The following is a 15856-nucleotide window of genomic DNA, read 5'->3' as shown; positions in this document are numbered from 1 at the left end:
CCTAAAGAAGACTGGCTATACTAAATGGAACACTGACTTTTTTATTAAATTCAGGGTGCCCAGATGAAACCTCCAAATATATTCCATGGGGAGGAAAGCTCTAATATTTGAAAGTTAGGATCTAGTCAATAATATTAGATTTGGATAAATGGATTTACATATGTCTACAAACATGTCTGTCTATCTCTACATAGATTTTTCTCTCTATAAAATGCTTCCATTTCTGATTTAAAATCTAAAAGCTGACTGCTAAAGTCAATATTGGCATGCAAAGGCACACAAAAAATGATTTTTTTTCCCCACAAAAATTATTCCTGTTTTTATCTCTCTTTATATATCTGTAACATCAATGTCTGTGTGCAGTTTGGCTTTTAAGACATCTCTTTTGATACACACTTCAGTGTTTTGGATAAACAAACACTTACTATATGCACACCCAAACACCTCGATTCGCATTCCAATTCTGCCCTTGGGGTTCCACTCCAAAGGGATGAAGCGTAGGAACCTGGCTTTGACAGAGGGCTGGAGTCGATAGTACACAACACTGTCTGCATTCGCATTTCCTGGAAAGCCCTAGGAGAAAGGGGAAAGGAGATCAATGTATCTACAGTATACCCACTGCCCCTTGTCACTTCCAATGTCAGTGACCAATGTCTGATTTGCTTTTTTACTATAATGATGGCTGACTCCGTTAACTTCTTATTAACAGCTATGTCGTAATATCTCTCCATCCTCAGAACTTACGACTGCCTAAACTTTTCTTTATAGTAAGACCAGTTTACATTCTCCCATCCCTATTAAGCCAGCTTTCAACTAGGATACCCTCAGTAAAGTTTGCTTCTATGAAGTGCACATGAAACTTAAAACATTATAAACAGCACAAAAATGAGAAAACTCTTCTTCGGAAACCCATGCTCTGATTCAGCAAAGAAGTTGCTCACACCCCTGATGAATGAGTAAGGTTATGACATGTCTCGGTTGTTTCACTTTCTCATCTTACTCATTAAATAAACAAAAGTATCACCCAACATTCAAGTCAGAACTACACTCTAATATCAGGTTGTAAAACTTCACAGCACTGCTGGACACACCCATTAAAAATTTTTAAGGGAAACTAGAAGCAGTAATAATTTGGAAAGACCTGTAATTAGACTTACAGACTCTAGAATTTGAAAGCTAGAAAGACCTTGGGTTGGTCTTTCTATGGGATGGTAAACGAGGACAGTCAAATTGCAGATGAGGAAATTAAAGATCAGAAAGGTAGGGAAACAAACTACTCTAGTGTTTGTAAAAGTATTATATAACAAGATCAGGAGCTATGTTCCTTCCACAATACCAGGATGCATCTATCTGACACATAGGTCACCTGCAAAACCCACATAGTACAGCACCTAACATCTAAGCAGATTTTATGTCCTCTAAGCAGGTTTTGTGTTCTCCTACATGACATTCTGTAAGGCTTCATACAGGAAAAAGTTAGGATGAAGCAGAAGTTATTCTCAAAAGTGTATATTTTTGTTTCTCCCCTTCCTCCTCTTTATGTCCCTCCTCCTTTGATGTAACTGTAACAATCAGCATATGTAGAAACAAAGTAAGTGATGATGCTACTCTCTATTCTCATGATAGGTTCACTTACCATGATTGCATCAACAAAACAAGGTCAACTTCAAGATTAAACAGGCAAAGGTAAATGCATTAGGAATACCAACACCCAGGGAGTTTCTTTCTTTGCCTACTTTTCTTTCTACTTCACAATAGCCTTTTATCAGCATTTACCAAAATATTCTCTAATACATTAAAAAATACAATGTTGGGTGTCATAGCCAAATTAATTTGATTTCATTCCCCTTGTCAATCAATTCTCTACCTCCTGCCCACAACCCCACCAATACCCCGAGATTCTCAGGCTCACATACTACAGACAGTCCTGTGATGGCACCTCTAAATTATATCAAAATTCTGAGCATCTTTCTTCATCTCAGCTATGACCACCCAGTTCAACAAAGCATTATCTCATCAGAACTACCTTAATGGCCTTTTCCTTCATTTTTTTCTGCTTCTATTTCCTGTCACCATCCACATACACATCCTGAATCTCTTCCCCTCTGAGCAGTCAGTAAGATTTTTAAAGGCAAATTAAACCATTTCACCCCCACTGCTTCAAAACTCCACTTAGAACAAAGTTCTATCTCTTTATCAAACATACACAGTCTTTGGCAGCACCCCCCATTGTGCTTTAGCGACACTGGACCTTCAAGCCACACTCAGTCCTGCTTAGGTTAAGCCCTTCGCCCTAGTTGTTCATTCCTCTTTTAAAGTTCTTCCCTCAAGATCTTTGCACAACCAGCTCCTCTTGTCATTTCAAGCCTTGGTCAAAATATCACCACCTAAGCCTCATCCCAGTTTCTAAAGTAATATATCTGGCACTTCCACATCTTATCTTCCTGTTTTATTTTCTTCATATGACTTATTATTTAGGGGGCCTTCTTAGGCTCATTATTTGTTTGTTTATCTTATTCTGCAAGAAAACAAACTCCATTAAAGCAGGGAGCTTTTCCGCCTTCCATCCATATTATCTAGAACATGGCTTGTCTCAAAGTGGTTCTCAACAAAATATTTGTTGCCATGTGTTATGTTTCAGAAAGGTTGGGTTTAAAAACAAAACAAAGTTCAACAGGTTTCTCAATTACAGGACCTCTCAGAGCATGTCAAATGTGAAAGTGGAAATGTACACTTGATCTCCCATGACACGGACAGTTATCCAGCATGTTTCAAATGTATTAGGCCCACATTCCTAGTTACTGTTTCCCAGAACATAAAGAAGAGAACATTGTTTAATCCCACAGACATTTGGACCAGATCCTTCTAGAAAGTTCCATTTGATTCCACTGGTCAAAACCTCACACCCTGGGCATTGGTGTGTGTGTGCGTGTATGCGTGTGTGTGTGTGTGTGTGTGTGTGTGTGTGTACAGGCTCTACAAATCAGGGTAATGTGCATCCAGGGTTGAGAACATGGTCTAAAGACATTCAATCCTAATCAGACCCTCTTATACTCGGATTCTATTTTCCTGGGTGCTACTGGCAGGCTAATATGATCCCTAATTATATCTCTTTCAGTGAACAGCTGCATGATGAATTAGATAACCCTCCAAAAGTTCTCACATTTTTTTCAAAATTAATGTAACTTCAAAGATTTAGATGGATGGCACTACAATGATCTCAGCATCTTAAGGGATTAGGAGAAAAGATGTATAGTGACACTGGCATCAGACAGGCAAGTGGAACAGGGAGGTCTACAAATGACAGCCTTGCACATTTACCTGATCTATTTTGAGTTATTTGAATTTTGAGAACATAAAGAAGAAATATAAGATACTTTGTATATGTAATAAAAATATCTTGGCACATTCAAAATTTTAAGTAGCTTTTTCTTATTAAGGGCGAGGGAAATTGTGAGGTGGGGAATATGGGGTTTTTACCTACCACATTTCAATCATATCTCAATTTTTTACGAGACTATTAATTTTATAATAATCAGTAAAATAAAGTAAGACATAGACATAGGAAGTGTGTACAGTGACAGAGCAGATAGAAACATTATTTAGTAGCAATCTGGGTACGTTAAATAACTTTCTAATATCAATATGCACCACTGCTATTAATTAAATATATTCAACTGAACAATATTTGCATTGTTTTGCTCCATGTGTTGAAGCATTTTCAATACATCGGATAACAAAGATTCTGCTGTGGAATCCAGTAATTAACGGGGATTTTTTTCAGAATTTTTATGCATGAAGCATGGGATTGAGGTTACATTACCTTATAAATGAAAAGTCCTATGCACACTATCGGGTGTCAAATGTATTTCCTTTGCCTAGGAGACATTCTTTAATTTACTATAAAGTTTTTTCATGCCGTCACAATTCATAAAGAAAATCACGGTTTTCAATATTTCTCTTAAAAACTTATTAGGTGAATGTTTAAGTCTTTCCTTATATTACAGAGTCTGAACTTAAGTGTATGTCAGAATTACTCGAGGTAATTCAGTTTAGAAATGCAGATTTCTAGACTCTGCACCTCCTGCACTAAGACTGTGGGTGGGCTGAACTCTGCATTTCACAGGAACGCCAAGCTAACGTGTGCTTTTGGTCTTTGGCTTGCTCTTGGAAAGTTCTTCTGGCTTGTGGAAAAACCGCGCTCTTTTTCCCTCTCTGTACAGTATTATCTCAAAACTTTTCAGAGAGGAAAAAGATTTTAGAAGAACAGTGCACTAGGGCTAACTTCCAAAGAGAGAACCTAAGTAGCAACTGTGTTTGTTCTGTGTTATCAATCTAAATATCTTCAATGGAAAGTTTGTGTCTCTGCATCAGACACAGCAGAAATACATTATGGGGTTTTAATATTTCCTTCAACACTATGAAGTAATCATTTTCCACCCACTTTAAAACTGAAGATAATGAAAATTATAGAGGTTATGTGCCTAAAGCCACACAGCGAGAAAGGGGCAGAATAAGGATTTAATTCCAGGCTTTTCTGATTCCAAAGCCCATAATTTAGCTCAGCCATCAAAAGGCCTCATTCTAAAAGAATATGAAGGTGAACAACTCACCTCATAGGTAGAGGAAACTTGATATTTTATTTGAGGCTTTTCCCCCCCTTTTCTTCATAATTTATATTCAAAATCTTTGACACATTTGAGAATAACGCAACTTAGATTATTGCTAAACTGTGATACAGCTCTACCAGTTGGCTTTTATAGACAAAAGGATTGTTCTGTTAAACTTTACATTTCCTCAAAATTATTGGAATAGAACGAAAATAAAAGACAAATGTTCAATAATAAACAGGACTCTTGCATATAAATGATAACCTTCTAATAGATACAGAATGTAAAGGAATATGCCACTATATCATCAAATATGTGAAACATCTACAAGAAAAATTAAGGTGCTATGTCTTATGTGATAAAAATCAAGAGGCCTTAATTAATTGCATGTTTCTTTTCTTTGAGACCTGATGATTTTCAAACTCAATGAGGTATTCACAGATGTTTTGGAAATGTATTCTAACCAAGATAATACATGCAGTTAATGAATTAAAGGTTTGCACAGGATTTTAAGTATTTCCATAATGATTCTAAAGTTTAGGAAGAGTAACAATAGCATTAATTTCTTTTTCAAGTATGTATTGAGCAACTCATCTAAGAAAGCCAAGATGCATAAAGGGAGGTGCCCCATGGCAGCTCATACGGGGATCCAAAATATTGCTGTAATAAATCAGAAACATGGGTCCAGTTACATGTGGTTATATAGAAGACTCTGAATTACATAAAAATTGGTCTAGCTCCCACAAAAATAAACAGCAATACTAGTAGAAATTCTACACAAAAAAAGAGGAAAACGTGAAAAATCGCCTGGCCTCTCTTATTGTGAGAATTACTTCCATATCTGACTTACGTATGACCTGTTTCCAAGTACAACTCATTTTGACACAGCTGACAATACAGACACTAAATGTAACATGCTGCCTAATGGAAATCAGCTCTTTATTTTATCATGTTTGTTATAAATATTTACCCAGTGTTCTTCCCAAGTGATTGTCTGGTCTAAAAAAAAAGTGCAAAAGGAAAGAAAAATAAGAACCATAGAAAAGTGGCAATTTTGCTACCATGAACCCAGATAAAGAATACCTTTTAAACATATGTTAACAAGACATCGTAACCATATCTACAAAAGTTGATTCTATCTTGTGTGAATGTGATTTATTTATTGTAATAGAGAAACAGCAATGAATACAGAAATCAAATTAGAAAGTTTTGTTGTGTGTATATAATAAATCTCCATTTTTAAAATGAATATAAAATTTTATTAATATAAGATCAGTTTCTACACATCTCAAAAAATATTCAGTATCTTTAAAATGTTTATTTGAAGGGATACCAATTATTAACAATATTTCGGTGAGGTCCCATGTGTCAGCCATTATTTTTTAATCACAGAGACACAAAATTGGAAAATACCATGTTTCCCGAAAAATGAGACCTAGTTGGACAATAAGCTTTAATGCATCTTTTGAAGCAAAAATTAATATAAGACCCGGTATTATATTATATTATATTATATTATATTATATTATATTATATTATATTATATTATATTATATTATATTAAAGACCCAGTGTTACATTGTAGTGAAATAAGACCAGTCTCATATTAATTTTTGCTCCAAAAGATGCATTAGAGCTGATTGTCTGGCTAGGTCTTATTTTCGGGGAAACATGGTATGCTGCTTAGGCCCTTTTAGCATGGAAGAATCTGAATTCTCAAGACACAAAGAGCAAATTGCAAGAGAGAAAAGGTACATGAAAGATACAACCTTCATTGTAGTCCATAACTATTGTTGAGACATAGTAATAAATTATTTTATGAAAGATACATAGACAGGTCATTAAGCTTACACTTAGAATAATATATGTACAATTTTGTGGAAGATTAAAACTTCATTTAGATGGTAAATAACTTTTAATTTAAAAAATCATCATATACGGTAGTGGCAGACTTCTTAATTCTGAACAATTCACTGCTAGAAAAGCTGTACAAAATGAAATATACAGAATGAAGCACTAAAAAACAATAAAATATTAAATGTCCAAGATCTGGGAGAAAAAACCCAAAGAAGTGAGCCCTACTTTTGAGGCCCTTTTCTTTTTATAGGTAACTAAATGATCTCTGGAAAGGAAAATCTGAGACACTGAGAACCTCAGATCTTTTGACAACATCACAGGGTGAGAGACAAAATTTTAGATCCCTCAAGGGCTTCCGTAGATTTTGTGTAAGAACTTTGAGGATCTATGACTTAAGAAAAAGGATAAGTCAGAGAGAGAGAGAGACAACTCCTCACAGAGATTAAAATTCAGCTTCCCATCTCCTCAATCTGTGAAATTATATTAGTAAGATTGTCAGAGATATCTAGTGCTCCTTGCTGCCTGCAGAGGCAATTGTAATTACACTGTAGAAAATATCTGTTTAGATCCCAAATTATCTATAGTTTTTCATATATAATGTCCTACACCCAGTAAAAAATAATAAAACAGCAACAAAAACTGTTCTCAAAGGGAAGTTTACACACACACACACACACACACACGCAGACATTAGCAAATAGTAAATACAATAGCTCTGTATTTAAAGACCTTGGAAATCATCACTCTATTCTATACAATAACAAAGCTGAACAAACTGAAAATCAATGACTTTTCTTAAACCCATCAGAAAGCTGAGGTTACATGGTGCTATGGATTAAATTTTGTCCCTCCAAAATGTATATGTTGAAACCCTAACCCACAACATGATGTATTTGGACATGGGACCTATGAGAGGTAATAGGTTTTGTTGAAGTCTAACCCCATGATGGGATTAGTATCCTTATAAGAAGAGGAAGAAACCAGAGCTCTCTCTCACTCTCCAGGTAAGGACACAGCAAGAAGGCTGATATCTGCGAGCCAGGAAGTAGGGAACCAAATCATTCAGCTTCTTGATCTTGGACCTCCCTATCTCCAGAACTATGGAAACTAAACTTCTGTTGCTTAAGTCTATGGCATTTTGTTATAGCAGCCAAAGCTGACTAATACACATGGCAAACCACCACCTGGAAATTTGGAGAGACAAGACTGTCCAAAGAGTCAGAGCTGAGATCTGTCCACCTAGGGCAGAAGCCACTGGTGCCATAACTGATAGAAACTTTTATACGGTAATTCTAATAAATGATAGAGGCTGAGTGTGGACTACCATGAGAGTGAGAAACTCCCGAGGACCACAGTCTTAGAAGATCTCCACACTTCCATTGGCCTTACCTCCAGGAACCTCTCCATGCTCTCTGTGAAGATCAGAAAAAAATTCTTCCTAGCTGTGGCAGGGAATGGGGAAGGTAATCATTGTGAAATATGCCCAGCATGTTCTCCATAACAAAGGCCTACTGTCCACGGAAAAAAACTTTTCTACAGCTTTAGCCCAATTAGGGAAGGACATTCCTCCCACTCTTGTTTCCCTAGTCTTTCCGTCAAATCTAAGGGAAAATACAGTCACCAGGATTCAGGGCTTCAAGGGATATAAATTGGAATCTCAATAGTCAGGAAAAGAAGTAAAGGGCTGGGGCCAGGGGGAAGCTATACCACCTGAGAAAGACTAGTGAAGGTCATAGTTTCAAGACAAAGGCTACCTAAAAACACTGACATTTAATTGGAATATTATAGAATGCTCTCATTCCTTTGCATCATACCACCACACCAACAAGACTCCTGTATAATAATACTGGATAACAACTTTAAGAATTGCAAAACCCAGACTGTCTCTGAAGAGGATGCCCGAGTCAAGAGAAAAGGCAAAAATAAGGGTATTATGTGAATTTGAAGACTCTGGCATCTATAGCTTCTACGCAAACATTAAACACAGCCCAATTCCTAACCAGATTAAGATAAATCCTCACGTGAAAGACATATTTACCTCATTTCCCATTACTATATACAACATGTCCAGATTTCAACAACAAAAAAGCAAGGCATGCCAAAAATCAGGATAAAACACCGTCTGCAGAAGCAAAACAATCACCAGAACCAGACTCCTATATGTCACAGATGTTGGAATGATCAGAGTAGGAATTTAAGACAGCTGTGATTAATAAGCTAAGGGCTCTAAAGGGAAAAGTGGACAACATGCAACAACAGATGGGTAATGTAAACAGAGAGATGACAAATCTAAGAAAGAACCAAGGGGGAAATACTAGAAATCAAAAACACTATGACAGAAGTAAAGAAGGGCTTTGATGGGCACATTAATAGATTCAACACAGCCAAGGAAAGAATCAGTGAGCTTGAAAATAAGAAAATACAAATTTCCCAAACTATAATGCAGAAGACAATACCCAAGAACTGTGGGATAATGGCAGAAGTTTAACATGTGCATAAGTGGAATTCCAGAAGGTAAAGAAAGAGAGAATGGAGCAAAAGAAAGATTTAAAGTAATAATGGCCAATGACTTTCCAGACTTCGTGACAGACATCAAACTAGATCCAAAAGGAAAACAATACAAGTCAGAAACTTGGATCTACATAAAGAAAGGAAGAGCATTTGAGAAGAAATAAAAGGTAAGATACAATAATTATTTTTCTACTCTTAGTTACAAGATAACTGCTTAAAGAAATAGTAGGAAGAAAGTATTTGGTGATTATAGCATATAACAAATTAAATGAATAAAGGTAATGTCACAAAAGATTAGAGGGAAGAATAGAGAATACTCTGTTACAGGATACCTGCACTACTTATTAAGTAGTATAATGTTATTTGAAGATGGACTTTGATTTGGTAAGGGCAGTCACTAAGTTTTTTTCTTTTTTAAGTATAATCGATATGGTGAAAGAAAAGATAAAATAGAATCATTTAATAAGCTCAATTAAACTCAGATAAGGCATTAAAAAGAGGGAGCAAGAAACAAAGACAAATGCAACAAATAGAAAACATGGTAGATATTAATCTAAATAACCACTTTAATAACCACTTATAAGTGAATGATCTAAATACACCATTTAAAAGACAGAGATCATCAGAGTATAAAGAATGAACAGACTCAACTATGTGTTATCTACAAGAAATCCACTTTAAATATATAGACTAACATAGACAGAGAAAGGTATTCCATGCTAAAGTCAAAAATCCAGAAATAGCAAAGTTAAAACCACCAGATCAATAAAATAGTAATTCATAATACTTTACTGTGCATGTAAGAATGGTTCAAGAACTGGGAGCTTTCAAACGAAAAATTGACATAACGTTCAAAGGCATGACGTTACAGTGTGGCTATAAAGTGAAAATGAGGAAGTTGTTTAACTTTTACGATGATGACTGGTTATTACAATGGGGGTTTCCAGATGGCAGGGAATTGGTTAAAAATGATTATTTTATACCACTTTAAGGAAGATGACTTCAATTTCTTTTATGATTATCAGAGGCATTTATAAAAGCAAACTAAGTTAAGTTTCACTTACATTCATGAAATAAGCTAGATTTAGTTGTGCTTACATGGCTTAAATGGTTTTGTATGCTCAGGGAATTTTCAAGTTTGGTTTTCATTTTGTATTTTACCTTAACACTAACACGAATTTAAAGAAAGCTCGAGTAACTATATTAATCTCAGACAAAGCAGACTGCAGCACAAGGAAGATTATCAGAGACAAATAGGCACATTGCATAATGACAAAGCCATCAATTCTCCAAGTTGGTAAAACAATCCTCTATGTGTATGTCCCTAATAACAGATTGTCAAAAAACATGAGGCAAATACTAATAGAACCAAAAGGAGAAATAGACAAATCTATTATTATAGTTGGAGTAATTGATATATCAAGGAGACAGAAAAACAGTAAGAATTTAGAAGACCTGTATATCTCTATTAATCAACTGGGTCTAATTGACATTTTAGAATAATCCGTTGAAAAATAGCTTCATCCAAGCTCATATGAAATATTCACCAAGATAGAATGCATTATGGGCCCTAAAATACACCCTAACAAATGTAAAGGAATATAAATCATACAAAGTATTCTCTTAAATCACAATTAAATTAAACTAGAAATCAGTAACAGAAAGATAGCTAGAAACTCCCCAAATATTTGGAAATAACCCAAGAGTTAAAGCAGAAGCCTCAAGTGAAGTTTTTAAGAGTTGATCTAAATAAAAATGAGAACATAATTTATCAAAACCTGTGGAATACAGCAGCATTTATAGCATTAAACTCATATTTTAGGGAAAAAAGACCCAAAATAAATAATCTGTTTCCATCTCAAGAAACTAAAGAATATAGAGCAAGTCTAAAATAAGCAGAAGAAATAATAGAAATGAGAACAAAAATTAGTGAAACTGAAAACAGAAAAACATTAGAAAAAAATCAACAAAACCAAAAGCTGGTTCTTTGAAAAGTTTGCTAAAATTGATAAATCTCTAGTCATGCTAAGAAAAATTAAGAGAGAGACCCAAATTATCAATATCACAAGCAGAAGAGAAGTCACTGCTACTGAGCTCATTGACATCAAAAGAAGAAAGGCAGATTAATGAGCTAAGGATAGATGTTAAAACATTAGGGGGGAAAAGTACAGTAAATTAATACCAGGAATGAAACAGGAAGTAAGCGATAAAAACAAGGCTCTGAAAGGACATTGAAATTAATGAGACCCTAGCTAGACTAATCAAGGAAAAGAAAAAAGAAGAGAAACAAATAACTGCTATCAGGAATGCAAAAAAAAAAAAAAAAAAAAAAAGCCTCTTACTATGACTCTGCACACTAGAATGATAACAAGAGGATATTTTGAATAATTTTATGTCAATAATTTTTTTAATTAAGTGAAGTAGACAAATTCTAAACAAATAGCACACTTACCAAGACAGATGAGCAATAGGAAAATCTGAGCTGGCTATATTTATTGGAAAAATTAAACCCATATTATAGAAGCATTCCCATGCAGAAATTTCCAGACCCTGGTGTCTTCCCTAGTGAATTCTTCTAAACATTTAAGGACAAAATAACACCAATCTTATATAAGCACCTTCAAAAGGTAGAAAAACAGAATGCTTCCAATTTGTTTTGTGAGGCCAGCATAACCATGATATCAAGATCTGACAAAGAATTTGGAGAAACGAAAATAAAAGCCAATCTTATTTGTAAACATAGCTCCCACAATCCTTTTTTAAAATGGCGACATTCTTCTAGAATATAGAAATATAGAAAAAGTATAATTTCATCATAACTCAAGTTTATTCCAGAAATACTATCAAGATTACTTAATATTTAAAAACCATTCAATGTAATTAAACTGAAAAAAAAGGTCTTCCAAATAGATGCACAAAGAGCATTTGATTACATTCAACATCTAAACATGATTAAAACTTAGCCAAGAAGGGAATTTCTAAATCTGTAAAGAATACCTACAGTAAGAATCACTTATAAGAGGAAATGCTGAGAGCTGCTTCAAATTTGGGATCCAGTCAAGTACATTCTCTATAAATCCCTTCATTCAATATGTAATGAATATTCTAATTAGTACAGTAAGGCAAGAAAAATATTTAACAGGTTATGAGGATTGGAAAGGAGGAAATAAAGCTATTGTTCATAGGTTACATGATTGTGTATATAGAACATTGTTTTTTACTATATACAGTGAGTTTAGCAAATCTGGATGAAAGTCCATATTCAAATATGAATTGAAATCACACACCTAGTAGAATGGCCAAATTCCAGAACACTGACATTAAATACTGATAAGGATGTTGCACAAAAAGAACTCTCATACATTATTAATGCAAATAAATAGAAACAGGAATCACCAAGACACTATGGAAGAAAAACAAAGTTGGAAGATTTTATTTACTGGATATTAAATCTTATAACGTTACAAAATGAGAAAAAATGTCATTATTGGCAGAAGGTTACTCAAATAGACCAATGGAACAGAACAGAGAATCCAGAAACAGACTCAATATACATGGAAAGTGGATTTTTGACAATGTTTGAAATGCAAAGCAATTAAAAAAAACAAAAACAAAAATACCTCTTTTAAATGCATGGTGCTAGGTGAATCAAAAAGCCACATTGGAAAAAAAGAAAAAATTAAAATAGAAGGTTGATCGCTACCTTAAATTACATGCAGAAACGAATTCCAGTAAAATTGAACAACGTGAATGGCAAAACAACAAAGCTACTAGAAGACAGTATGGCTGAATATTTCCACAACTTTGAGGAATGCAAAGATTTCTTAAACATGACACAAAAGGGAACATAAGAGTAAAGACTGATAAATTGGAATATATTAAATGTAAGAACTTCTGTTCATTTGAAGATGTTAAAATAATGACAATAGAAACCATAAATGTGAGAACCTATTTTTTAGTATATTAGTACAGAATATATAGAGAACTACAGAGCAATAAGAAAAAGAGGGACAAAATAAACGTCTTAAATAACTAGCAAATATATGAAATGGTATCCAATCTTATTAGTCATAGGGGCTGCAAATTAAAAACACAGCATCCAAATTATACACACCAACAAAATGGCTAAAATTGAGGGAAACAATAAAAAGCTAAAATAAAAAAACTGATAATACTAAGTGTTGTCAAGAATGTGGAGCAAAAGGAATTTTCATACACTACCATTAAAAGTATAAATTAGTACAATTTACATAAAAAACATCTTTCACACACGCAACTATAGTTAAACATATATTTATCTTACAGACCAGCAATTCCATCTGAAGAATATACCCAACAAAAAGCAGGCCTGTGTACCAAAACACATGTACATGAATGGATTGGAAGTATCATTTAGAATAGCCCCAAAATACAACTCATGTGTCCATTTGTAGAAGGGATAAAAGAATTTGGACATAGTCACATAATGAAATGTTCTAAAACAATGAAAATAAATCAGCTATACCCATACACAACATTTTGGATGTATTTTACAAGCCTAATGGTAACCAAAGAAGCCAGGTGTGAAAAATATATATTTCATTGATTTCTTTTGTATGTAATTCAGAACAGGCATTAGAAGTCCTGATGGTGATTACTTTGGGAAAAGAGGGAGATAGTAGTTATCAGGAAGAGCATTGAAAGGAGCTGTTTGAGATACTGAAACATTTTTGGCCCAGGTAATCTTTACCTAGGTGTGTTCACGTTTTGATACTTCAATGATATATTTATCTATCTATCTATATCTCTCTATATCTATGTATTTATATCTATACCTTTATGTATGTATCTATATATATAAATATATATATGCCTTTCATCTTTTTCTGGATGTGTGTTATGTTGTACTTCAAAATAAAAAGTTAAATGAAAATAATTATGCTAACTATGGAAAAGAAGTAAGTCCTTAAGGCTTTAAAAGATAGCTCAGTAAAGACAAGATTTAAATTTGCATGTATTTATCCAAAAGCAAAAAAGAGAAGATTTTGAAGAATACCTCTTTAAAATTGTACTTTTCACTTTTGTGCTTTTCTATAGATCATTAAAAACATCACGAGAAGTGCCTTTCAACTTTGGATTTTCGATATCATATAATTTATCATGCATTATACCATAAAGAGCCCCATTAACATCTTTCCTTTTTACCATTAAGATTACAAAAACTAATGGCATTCTTACAACCATTACCATTAAAATAACTATTGTTCAGTGATAAAGAAAACTGAGTTCTCTATTAGAGACATTATCAAATTTAAAATAAATTGTTCCTCACTTACCTCTACATTCTATTAATGTTTTTATAGTTTTTCTAATATATTGATTAGTCTTCAGAGTGCTTCAAAATGACATTTATTTATCAAATGAATTGCTAACAGTTTTCCCAAGTAGAAACTGAAAGATGTGTTTTAGAAAGAGACTAAATAAATCAACCAATCTCTCCAGCAGAATAAAATAGCATATCAACTTTATTATACTTATTTTGAAAAACTGAAATGTTTAAAAAGCATTTTTTTCTAGAGTTCAATCAGACCTTACTGTTCCTTATAGTTTTAGAGTCAATGGTTCTCATTTAGTTAGGCCTCTGAAGCCATTCATTATTTAACATACATTAAATACATTGAACTACTAACGTATATTTTATGTACATTAATGCATATTATGATGTACATTGTGAGGTATATTAAATACTATATACCTTATTTAACTGGTGAACATTGCTTCTTCAATTAGATCGTAACCTCCACTTCCACAGAAGCTTGTCACTCAGAGAAGCTATGTGACCTCTGAGGTGTGCCTAAATGTAACACTGAGTCTTGGCAAACACAAAGATTAATGGCCTTTAAAGTATTCTTTTTAAATTTGCTGCCAATTTTAAATTTTACTAAATATTTTTAGAATTCATAGACAAAAATACAATGCAGTATTATATTTGGGTTGTTTGACCTTCAGATTCTGTATAATTTGGTCATGCAATGCAAGTTTTCATTATACAGAAAGTCAAAAGAGACATTACTTTATTTAGTAATGCTGTAATCAGGGAGCAAGAATGTGCAGACTTTCTTAACCTATTCTTCAGCAAAGAGACAAACCCATCTGTCCTCTGGGTGCAGAGAGTGAATGAATTCATGCAACAGACACTGGGTAAGAGAGACGAGCGCAAAAGTGTTTTTATTTTCATCAGTAACACCTGCCTACTTGCACTGCCTTTTGAAACACTGCCAGGATGTAACACCACCAACCCGCAAATGACTCACATACTCATGGGTACCTTGATATAGATAAATAAAACAAAGAACACAGGAAACATAAATGCCTTAATGGATGTGCTTCATTTTTAACACTAGAATGCCTAAGTTTGGGGAACTATTTTCTCTACTCAACACAGACAACACAAATTCATTTATTGCATGTTCAAATATCTCTTTTATCTTTGTATATAGCTTTTTTTTCCAAGCCTCAATAATCATTATTCCAACAACCACTGAAACATTAATCATGCCTTCACTACCTCTCCATAAAGAGAAAGTAAAGCTGTCCATCCAAACCTTTGACCTGGAGACTTTAGTTTGCCCTGGGAAAACAAGACTTATCAATAAGGGCTCTTAATAGTTAGGAATCTACCACTTAATAGCCAGAGAAACTTGAATGAGATATATTCCCAAGCCTCAGTTCCTTCACTTAGAAATAATTACTTCCAAAGTCTGAAGTACGAATGTCATGCAGGGCCTCTGGTCCCCCTCTCTGCACAAGACCGCAGGATATGGTGAGGCCACAAAGGAACACCAATGGAGCCATGGATAGGGGATTCATACCACTATATTCTCGCTGGCGACTGGGTT

The 15856-nt window shown here is 34.1% G+C and overlaps 1 protein-coding gene across 1 annotated transcript in view; it reads right to left on the bottom strand.

Annotated features, from left to right (window-relative positions):
• The window catches only part of CNTNAP4 (contactin associated protein family member 4), a 226896-nt gene that overhangs the window by 109977 nt on the left and 101063 nt on the right, over window positions 1-15856 (bottom strand). The window contains exon 4 of the mRNA XM_033129161.1: window positions 426-573. Coding sequence (XP_032985052.1) covers window positions 426-573 — 148 coding nt within the window. The remainder of the gene's footprint in view (window positions 1-425; window positions 574-15856) is intronic.

The sequence above is a fragment of the Rhinolophus ferrumequinum genome, chromosome 15, assembly GCF_004115265.2.
Source record: "Rhinolophus ferrumequinum isolate MPI-CBG mRhiFer1 chromosome 15, mRhiFer1_v1.p, whole genome shotgun sequence".
Classification (NCBI taxonomy): Eukaryota; Metazoa; Chordata; class Mammalia; order Chiroptera; family Rhinolophidae; genus Rhinolophus; species Rhinolophus ferrumequinum.
The sequence above is the reverse complement of the archived record's forward strand: the minus strand, read 5'-3'. Positions and strand labels throughout refer to the sequence as shown.